The sequence below is a fragment of the Octopus bimaculoides genome, chromosome 2 (genome assembly GCF_046866305.1).
Source record: "Octopus bimaculoides isolate indiv1 chromosome 2, ASM4686630v1, whole genome shotgun sequence".
In the NCBI taxonomy this organism is placed as follows: Eukaryota; Metazoa; Mollusca; class Cephalopoda; order Octopoda; family Octopodidae; genus Octopus; species Octopus bimaculoides.
This window is the reverse complement of record NC_142929.1, coordinates 28,564,077-28,575,889: the sequence shown is the minus strand read 5'-3', so window position 1 is coordinate 28,575,889 and position 11,813 is coordinate 28,564,077. Positions and strand designations below refer to the sequence as shown.

Here is an 11,813-nt window from a genome sequence, read left to right as displayed (position 1 = left end):
ACTTCACAGCTCATCTTCTTTCCCTGATCAGCAAATAAGAACCATTAATAAACTTACCTTCAAGGTGTTCCCAGGTGCTTACAGCCATCAGCGATGCGTACGGTTGACATCAACTTTTGAATTCAGTAGAAGTTTTACCGGAGGACATGAACGGCGATATTCTCTGGAATTCTTGTATGCATGTACGTATGTATTCATGTATGTGTGTATGTATGTATGTATGTATGTATGTATGTATGTATGTACGATGGACATTTTTTTATGACCAGCAGACTTGGAAAATAGTAAACGTATGGAGCAGGCTTCAGTGGCTGGAAACTACCGTTTGAGGATGATTGCTAGAAAACCGTTTTTAGCTTGATCTCCAGAAACGAGCAATGCCGTGGCACCATCTCGCAGTCCGGAGATGGTAGAAAAGCAATTATATCATTCCCGGTGATCTCCGTCTCCTAAAAACTAGCAGTATAAAGCACTGTTTCAGCAGTTTGTGAGGAGATGGTAATAAGAACAGAAGCAAATTTCCAAACATTGGGAGAAAATGTGAAGGGAAAATGAGTTGGGAAATGCACCTCTTAGAGAAAAGCGAACAACAAAAGCGGATGAAGGAAACCTGTGTCTTCTGATTAATAATGATGACGGCTACGGGTAAGGTGATGAAATTCACCATCTTCCTACGGACAAATCAAGATCTCATTGATAGAGTAATATAGTTGTGGTGATGCGGGAATTGCAAGTGGGTAGTGGGGTCGATCACCGAAGAACAAATAGGCGAAAATATAAAGAGGAAACGAAAATAATGTTCTAAGTAAAACCAATTGAATTGTATTGTAATGAAGCAAAGCAGGAGCGTCCTGAGGATGTGGGTGGCTTCCTAGCTCTTCCTACACAGAAAATGTCAGCGGGCGTCTGTGAATGCACAAGGCTTGAAGTATGAGCGATAGTGTGCAGGGATGTTCTAACTCCACCTAACTAGGGGCCCTTCACTTATATGTGGGCGAGAAGACTAAATATTTTCCATATTTCCGTTTTCATTTACATAATGCCTTTCTTTTAATTAGTGTTTTAATGTAATTGTTTTTTTTTATTTACTCTATGTAAGAATGTGTACGCTTTTATAATTTTTTAACATGTCCTCATATTTTATTGCATAACGTCTGCCGACCACCCTTTCACCAGATCTTCTGTATAATACTTATTTGTCCCACCCTCATATGCTTTTAAGCTTCTGGCTTAATGTTCATTGTATTTTATTGTATCTTTCGAGTATTTGTGGCAATGAAGAAAAACTTATTAGAGCATCAGAAAAAATGGCATGCGTTATTTTTACTGACACTTAACTTTCTGACTTCAAATTCCGCTGAGTCACCTGTGCCTTCCATACTTTCGAGGCCGATAAAATAAAGTGCCAGACAAATATTGAAATTGGTGTTATCGATTAAACCCCTCTCCTCAAAATGTTTGGCCTTGTGCTTAAATCAAAAACAATCGCTGTTATTGCTGTTAGAGCAATGGTTCTTAGAATTGGTAAGGCGCTGGACATAATGGCTTGCGGTATTTAGCTACTTACCTCCGTGTTCAAACTTCAACCACCCGATTAGATCGATTTTCCTTTTATACATCTGTTGCGCTGTGTGATAAGACGTTTCCTTCCAGATCACATGGTTCCGGATTCAGTCCCACTACGTGGCACTTTGAGCAAGTGTCTTTAGTATAACCCCAGGGCGACCTAAGCCTTGTGAATGGATTTGGTCGGCGGAAACTGAATGAATGCATGTATCTGTTTGTATGTATGTATCTGTATATTTGCGTCTTTGTATTTGTATTTGATAACCGGTGTTTGTTTGTTTACGTCTCCGTAAATTGGCGGTTTGGTAAAAAGTGGCCGATGAGATAAGTACCAGGCTTAGAAAAAACGAAGTACTGAGGTAGATTTGTTAGTCTAAATAAAACCTTCTAGGCGGTGCCCCAGAATGGCTGCAGTCTAATGACTGAAACAAGTAAAAGATAAAAGATACCAAGAAAAATATTTGTAAATTTCTGTTTATATAAGAGAAATATTTCCGACACTTTACGCTCTGCGTTCAAATCCTGCCGTTGTATATTTGATTTTATATCTCAAAGGTCGATAAAATAAAATATCAGTCACGTCCTAAGGTCGACTAATCCCTTCCTTTCAAAGTCGCTGGTCTCGTGTTCGAATTAGAAACCATTACTATTATTGCGAGATGGAAGAATCGTTAGCACACCGGACAAAATGCTTAGAGGCATTTCGTCCGTCTTTACGTTCTGAGTTCAAATGCCACTGGGGTTGACTTTGCCTTTCATCCTTTCGGGTTCGATAAAGTACCAGTTGAGTACTGGGTCGATGTAATCGACTAGTCCCCTTCTCCAAAATTTCAGGTCTTATGCCTTTGGTAGAAAGGATAATTATTATTAATATTATTATTATTAATATTATTATTATTATTATTATTATCATCATCATCATCATCATCATCATCATCATTATCATCAGTAGTAGTAGTAGTAGTAGTAGTAGCAGCAGCAGCAGTAGTAGTTGTAGAAGTAGTAGGATTATCATCATCATCTTTATCCTCATTATCATCATTTTCATCATCATTATCATCATCTCTCTTACTATCACTTATGTTATTTTAATTTTAGCTGTTGATATCATCACCAACACTATCGACATTGTTGTCAACGCAGCAGTCATCTCTAGAGATGGAGAATAGTATAAGAAAATAGGAATGAAAAAAAGTAAGACAAACTGACAGGCGGCGTGAGACAGTTATTAAGAGGGGCGTGTCACAAATCTGGATCACGGTTGGCAGACGTCTGATGGCGGCGTTGAGTTGACGATGCCAAACTGGGAGTGCTTTAGTTTAATAGAATGAAATAAAAAGAAACAGAGAAAGAAAAAAGAAAGAGAAAGAGGGCGAAGATAGAAATAAACAAGGAAGAGAGGGGAATGAGAAAGACAAACAGCAAAAAGACAGAGGGAGTTTGAAATAAAGAGAGGTGTAGTAATAGAGGAGATGATATATGTAGTGAAGAAAATATCCAAAGCAGAGTAGATCAGTATCTAGTTCTTGGTGGTGGCACTTCAGTCGTTTCGGCGACTCTTGGAGGTGTAGAGAGAATTTACTTGCTCCTCGCTTATCTGTTTCTGCATCGTCCACTCGCAGACAACAATATAAGACGGAATCCACCAACCCTTTCTCTTCCAAGTTGGACAGATCGAGAGAAAGAATCTGGTTATATATAAATTCATAAGCACCAACGAAAAATTATCAGTTCTGTATTTTTTTTTTTTTCTTTTGAACATTATCGTTTATATTTCGGAGGAGTTTAGTTTTATTATTTCACAATGAACTTAAAGAATTTTAGTATATTTCATCTGCTTTTTGCAGTTGTAGCTTTAACTCTGACACCAACCTTGGCGTTGTTTAATGCTGGTAAGTTGTTTCATACTTTTCTTTTATCTCCCAATTTTGCTATTTCATTCATTTATATATTTGTATTAAATTACACATGTATACGAAAGTATCAGATTGCATATATGTATAAACAACTGTGCCCCAACAGTTGCATTTATTCGACGCTTGTAATTTTCTTACATGTGTGCAGGCATCTGTATAATGAAAACATATTTTCTTCGATTTAATGTTGTTGTTACTATTGTTGTTGTTCGTGTTGTTGTGACTGGCAGCGGCGGCGGTAGTAGTGGTGGTGGTGGTGGTGGTGGTGGTGGTGGTGGTTTAAGTGGTGGTGGTCGTCGTCGTCGTGGTAGTGGTGGTGGTGGTGATAGTAATGGTGATGGTAGTGGTAAACCGCAAGTTAGTCTTGATAAAGCATACCTGTCATCAAAAGTATTCTAGCCATGACCATCCCGTCTTTTCTTTTCAGACATGGTATAACTGAGATCATATTTATCTAATGTGTACTTCCTTACTTTTTCTAACAAGTTAACGCAACAGCATAGACTTCATTCACTTTAATTTTTCAGATTGTATGTATACAGACAGACAGACAGGCAGGCAAACAGGCTGACAGACAGACAGACAGACAGGCAGGCAAACAGGCTGACAGACAGACAGACAGATAGATAGATCGATAGATCAATAGGTGGATAGGTGGATAGATGGAAAGATAGATAGATATCAAATTGCGTTGTCTATTGAAAAATATTATATATATTATATATATATATATATATATATATATATATATATATATATATATATATATATATATATATATATATAAATATATGTATTCTGTCGTCTCTGAGTCATTCTCTTTTGGTGCCTTATAATTTAACATACTCACCGGTAAAAAAATTTTTTAAATATAAAATTTTTTTTTAAATATAAAAATTTTTTTTAATTTTTTAATTAAAAAAATAAATAGGTGTAAATTTTACCGGTAAGTGTGTTAAATTATAAGGCACCAAAAGAGAATGACTCTCCCCATGTATATATATGTATGTATATATATATATATATATATATATATATATATATATATATATATATATATATATATATATGTATGTATGTATGTATGTATATGCATATATGTATACGTACATATATATATTAGTATATGTATACATATATATTATACAAATATATATACATATCAATATATATATACAAATATATATATATATCAATATATCAATATATATATATACATATATATTAATATGTATGTATATGTGACTGTATATATGTATGTATCTATGTATGCACGTATATATACACAATATATATTAACATACTTAATATATATGTGCTAATGTGATTCATACATCTTGAAACATTATTAAATTCACATAACTATGAGATGTGTACGTGTGTGTGTAAGTGCGTGTGTGTATGCGCGTGTGTGCGTGCGTGTGTGAGTGTTTACATTAGAAAATGAAAACGTTTTGCAACATTTAATGAGTCGTTAAATCACCAGCAAACGAAAGTGTTACCCCTTCATGTAATGCCGTCAGACATATTTAAATTGACAGTTCTATCCCTCTCTAAGCTATTGTCTACGGCCGGATATTGCGCGTACAACGAGTAAGTGAGAAATGAGGCAGCATAGAATCAAAAATATGTCGGCAGACTCGGTCTTCCATAACTGCCAGCATTCCACTTGTTCATATTTTCGTACATATAAAAAGTTTATATGCTGTGAACGCTCGTGTGTGTCTTTATGAGGTTAGTGTGTGTGTTTGTAAATGTATGTGTGTGTGAGCATATGTGTGTGCGCGCGCACGTATCTGTATTTACTTACAGATTTATGCTTTATATAAAACTAAGTATCTACATATGTAGCTGTATACCTAAATCAGATAAGACTCGTTCCTGCCTTTCTCTACTTGCGAAATTAACTTAACTGGTAAGATAATAATAATAATAATAATAATAATAATAATAATAATAATAATAATAATAATATTATTATTATTATTATTATTATTATCATTATTATTGTTGTTGTTGTTGTTGTTTTTATTATTATTATTATTGTTATTATTATTATTATTGTTGTTATTATTATTATTATTATTATTATTCAGTAGTTTTATTTTTATAACGTGCTTTCACTTCACTACCGAGCGCAGCTCTGTGCGCCTTGGGTATGTGCTGTGGTTTGCTGTGGTGCTCTTATGTTTACTGTATTGAAAGTGTTTTGCGTAGAATGTGTGTATTATTATTATTATTATTATTATTATTATTATCATTATTATTATATTTTCTGCTGTAGGCAAAGGGCCCGAAATTTCGTGGGGTTGGTGGAGGGTTAGTCGATTACATTGACCTCAGTGATCAATTGTACTTATTTTATCGACACCGATTGGAATGAAAAGCAAAATCGATCTGAGCATGTTGTCCGGCGCTATAAGATTCTGCCAGTTGGTAATAATAATAATAATAATAATAATAATAATAATAATAATAATAATAATAATAATTATATATATATATATACATATATATATATATATATATATATATATATATGCGAGTAAAAATAAATACAAAAAAAAAAGGTGGATTTTTTTGTATGATTGTGTATAGAGGAATATATTATTTTGCTTAAAAGAGTTCCAACACTGTCTGTTTTTTATGTTTTATTTATATTCCTGCAGAACTAATGTGGGGTATAGAATATGGAATATACAATATATAATATAATATACAATATATAACATAAAATAAAATAAAAATGGATGGCACCATGAAATAAAGTATTAAATGTAGATGAAATATTGAGTGTTCAATATAAAGGATCAAATATATAAATATATAAATATAAATATATATATAAATATATATATATAAAGGCGACTCGAGTTTCAGGGCTATTTCCCTTCGTCATGGCCGGTATGACAATCTTTAACAGACATATATATGCATATACACATGTATGTATGTGTGTATGTATGTATGTATGTATACAGATATGAAGTCGTGTACTTATGTTCATCTGTGACCATAATATTTTGGCAAAAGAATTTGACAAGCTCATAAAATATAAAGATTTGCTAATCGAAATCGAAAAGACGTGGTATCTCAAGGCAGTTACAATGCCAGTGATTATGGGAGCAAATGGCATGATCAAAAAAGAAACTGAAAATTATTTAAGAATGATCCCTGGCTTATCATCCATAGAGGAAGTGCAAAAGATCGTCTTAACTGGTACATTACACGTACTGAGAAGAGCATCGTCACTGTGAATTTTCTTTCCCTTTTCCCCTTTATTTTCATTGTTTATTTTTTATTTTTTATTTTTTCCTGTCTTTCTTCCCCTTTTCCTCTATTACATGACTGTGTAAATGAACAATCTGGTGTGTTTATTTTAATGGCCTACCAGTGTATAAAGATAATGGAAATAATAATAATGATAATAATAATAATAATAATAATAATAATAATAATAATAATAATAATAATAATAATAATAAAGACCTGGAAATAGAGATAACTCGAATGTGGAATTTAAAAACAGAAACAATTCCTATCATAGTAGGTGCCTTAGGTATAATAAAAAAATATTCAGACAAATACATAACAAAAACACCAGGACTTACAAATATATATAACATACAGAAAATTGCACTACTGGGCACTGCACACATCCTACGCAAAACACTTTCAATACAATAACCATAAGAGCATCACAGCAAACCACAGCACATACCCAAGGCACACAGAGTAGCGCTCGGTAGTGAAGTGAAAGCACGTTATAAAAATAAAACTACTGAATAATAATAATAATAATAATAATAATAATAATAATAATAATAATAATAATAATATATTCTTTATTAAGCATTAAGGATTCAGAAAAAAACATTGAGGGCGGTACAGGTCGATATAATGTGGAACTAAATGGGTAGAAATTTCGGTAAGTAGTATAGATAATTATGTCGACACCTATGCTTAACTGGTACTTTGTTTTACCGACCCACAGATATATTGGAAGCAAAGTCAACTTCGGCGGAATTTGAACTCGCAACATAAAAGATCGTATAGAACCACAAATCATTTTGTCCCTCGCTCTAACGATTCTATTATATCGACTTCCTAATAAGGGTTTCTCTTTTAGGAAAGGGGCCAGCAGTTGTGTGGTGAGGGAGTAAGTCGATACCATCTACCCAGTACTTGACTGGTACTTTATTTTATCAACTTCGAGAATAAAAGGCAAAGCTGGCCTAGGTGAGATTTGAACCAGTATGTAAACTGCCGGAACAAATTCTACCAGCTTGCCACCGTTATGATTTCTAATTTAGTTGCAAAGCCAGCAACTGTTTTGGTGGGAAGGGTCTAGTCGATTAGGTTGACCCCAGTTTAAGACTGGTACTTTATTTTATCGACTCCTAAAGGATGAATGGCAAAGCTATTTATCAGACTCTCTCATGGTAAGTCACGCAGTTTTGAATGGCAGATGATCGTTTACAGTGAAACTGTACTTTATATGCTTTGTAAGACTGATGTACTTTATATGCTTTGGAAGGGTGAAAAGCAAAGTTGACCTCAGCAGGATTTGAAATAAGAACATTTGTAGCAGGAGCAAATACTGCAAGGCAATTTGCCGACATTAACGATTCTACCAACTCGCTAGCATTAAACTTTTCTGTCAGGAGACATACGATCATATTTATACTTTCAGAGATGATTTTTACAAATTATTTCATTTAACTCAGTATTCATTTGATGTTATTGAATTTGTATCAAAAACGAGTCCACGAAAGTAACTTCATGCGATTTATCAGCCAAATCTACCTCAAATTACACCTTACTGTCTTTTAAAAATATGAGGGATATATTAAATAATATACTCTTAGATGTATTAGGTCTGAAATAAATGTGGTGAAGTCATGACTTGAATGTCACTGATTATACGCTGGATCAGAGCAAACCGAGATCTGAACCAAAATTAATAATTTGCATCACTTTTGCTTTGAGTATTACAAATCTTCCTTAAGCAATTCGTAGTATTTCTCAAAGACAGAGTAGAAAAGTTACCGTCTTCTCAAGTCATGAGCTGTATCGTTGTTGATGTTATTGGTGTTACTGCTGATGCAGCCCGTGATCGATGCTGATCCAGTACACCTGAAACCAAAATTATTCCGGTCACGAGCATTTCTTCATTTGTATTTTCTGATTTGAGAAGTATTGGGCTGCAACCGTGTAGAACAGTGGTCCTGAAACGGCGATCAGCGGCAGATTGTAGCGCCGCAACTTTTTACGGGTATAAGTTAAGGATTTACGATTTAAAAGTATGTGTTAAGACTTTGGGAGAGACGTATCAAAAAGCATTTCAGATACAATTTTGTTATACACAAATACGATTAAATAAACAAATAATAGCTTTAATTTTCTACACGGAGTACACCAAGAGAACTGTATTTGATCTCCACAAAATCAAAATTGCTGTGAACCACAAGCGTAGAACCTCCCTTGGTTGGTCATGAACCATAATTGTATTTTTTGACACTGCACGTCTTGGTCTTCTTTTGTTTGTTTGTTTGTTTTTTCTTAGATATAAGCCACTTTGCCTAAATTTCCGACGAAACAAACTTGTTTGTCAGTTTTCATAACTCTAATCATTTACATTCTTAAATTTCTTTGAAAGCAACAGAAGTTCCCCATTGTCTCCGTTCCTTCTTCAATAAAACTGAAGTCACTTAATTACAAATAGCTACTAAGTTAACAAGTGGAAAGTTTTAAGATAATTCATACATACAGCTTCAGTTTACTCTAATGATTATGATTTCTAAGCCCAGGTCGAGAAGCTTAACGCTCTAATAAACACACATGTATGATACTTATATTAAAAAAAGTTCTAGAAGCATACGACCGATTTAGTTTCAAAATGTCTTATGTGATGTCTGCTGCGTTTCCTTCAAGAAGATAATATCGGAAGTTGAATGACCTGCTAGTATGCTTTAAAAGTGTTATAAAAGACAATAAAAATATGACGACTCATAAAAGCGTTGTAAAAACGAAGTCATATTTTTTTAATGGCTGAGCAAGGATCTATATATTACTCAAAAAAGATAACTATCTTCTGTAGTTTGATAGTTTCCTAATTAATTATTATCAGGTCGTTTCTCATATAACCAGTGATGGGAACGAACTAAAAAATATTTTTGCAACTAGTTCATTTCAGACATTTATTTATTTATTTATTTATTCATTTATCTATTTATTTTGTATCACAAATTGTGAGAAACATGTAAGTCGTTGTTTACAGGTTAATAATATATATTCACAATGTAAGGCGGTGAGGGCAGAATCGTTTGCATGTCAGGCAAAGTGCTTTGCGGTTTTCGTCCGTCTTTACGTACTGAGTTCAACTTTGCCTTTAATTCATTCGGGGTCGATAAAATAAGTACCAATTTAGTACTGGAGTCAATGTAATCGACTCACACCTCCCCAAGAATTGCTGGCCTTTTGCCAAAATTTGAAACCTATATATTTACAATCTGTTGGTCAAATAAAGATGACAGATGACATTTACCCAATGTATAGGCGCATTGGAATCGAAATGGCAACTATGAGATTGCGCAGTAAAATTCTTAACCACGTATCTGAGCCCGTTTATAGTACTTCACTTAACAAAAGCTTTCATTTTTTCTATATGGAATTATTTATTTCTTTAGTTCATCGATTTACAATATGAATATAATTCTATTTATTTTCTTAAATACACTGCAGTTTAGCTCTTCATAAAATTATCTCTGGTTAGAGCTGTTGTTACTTAGCTGTTCTCAATCCGTGAATCCCTTACAGTTCTTTTCTCTTTCTACTAACTGAATGAATAAAATACATTTTGTCATCTTCCCATACCGTAGCAGCTGACGTTGGGGGCTGAAATGTTTGACACCGTGAACTGTCTGCACCAGTTAATTTCGATGTTTTCTGAAATCCCAGATCCAGATCACTACAGTAATTCACTCGTCCAACACTCATTTCTTACTTTCAGATCAATCTTTTACTCGGTGATTATAGTCCTTTTATCTTCAGAGAATCGCAATATCAAAGCAAGCCACTGTGGAATAATATCCAACTCTTTGATATATCAAGTCAGCTAAATGATTACAGCTCCTCCAATTCTATTAGTCACTGCTTCAGACGGCTAAGAAAGTGTGTAAAGCTAAACACCTAATTTTTTGTTTCTGAATCCCTAATACATCAATTCCTCAGGAGTTAACGAGAGGGTGTCTGGGAAACTTTCCTTCAAATCACAACCTACCGTCTTTAAAGAAAGAACATATAAGATGGTATAATGTTGTACACATTGTCTGAATGAATGCTGGGCTGTATTGACCTATAGTTAAACAGCCAATCATGCAGTTAATATCATCTACAATACCCGGAGGAGATTCCCTCTTATTCCATCGAAAAATATGGAGTTCCTTTACAATCGAAAATCCGGAAATCAGACCAACAGAATAAGCGGTAGTTGCATGCATCGCACTTTCTTGTCTCAGACTATATTCAACATTCTTGTTCCTAAACTTTGCCTTACCTTGTTAACAAAAAATTCTCAACTGAAATCTCTCCACTAAAATCGCTACATTAAGAATCGACCTGTTCGAAATGGTAGGCATATCTTCTTTGGATCACTCCCTGCTATCTAAGTAAATGGTACATAGGCCAATATACAACCTGAGTCTGATATACAAAAACGGAGATGGTCATATAATCACATTAAAACATTTATTAACCCTTTGCTCCAATTTCTATTACACACATACACACACACACACACACACACACACACACACACACACACACACACACACACATTAGATACAAAGCAACACATGTAGTACACATACAGCTATCATTAAAACCTCTGCCTAATCTATGTTCTCGACGTCCAATCTTCAATCACCATATGTACAAACAGTCAAGTGCAAAACCTTGTACGTACTTTGGCTCGATTAAAACGCATGATTGAGACTCATTCTCAAAAAGCTAATCTATCTGAACCTAAACTATTCCCGGTTTATTACACTTACTATCATACTTCCAACACCACAAACAACCACCATTGTTATCAATTGTTTTTCATTCTCCGTGGCCATAAGGGTAGGACCAACTCTAGCGGAAACAAGATTTCCTGTGTGACAGCAGTCTCTCGTACATGTAATTAAACCAATACTGGTGTTTTGATAATATCAATACCTTCACCATGTGTGGTACAAAACATCCTAGCAAATTTGTTTGCATCTAGCCTACACCCACTTCTCGTCCATTTCCTGTTTGACTAATTCATCGTAACATGGGTCAATATGG

The 11,813-nt window shown here is 34.2% G+C and overlaps 1 protein-coding gene across 1 annotated transcript in view; it reads left to right on the top strand.

Annotated features, from left to right (window-relative positions):
* Positions 1-3,070: 3,070 nt before the first annotated feature.
* LOC106872747 (cartilage oligomeric matrix protein) overlaps positions 3,071-11,813 on the top strand; it is a 136,064-nt gene continuing 127,321 nt past the window's right edge. The window contains exon 1 of the mRNA XM_014919838.3: positions 3,071-3,458. Coding sequence (XP_014775324.1) covers positions 3,371-3,458 — 88 coding nt within the window. The 5' untranslated portion in view covers positions 3,071-3,370. The remainder of the gene's footprint in view (positions 3,459-11,813) is intronic.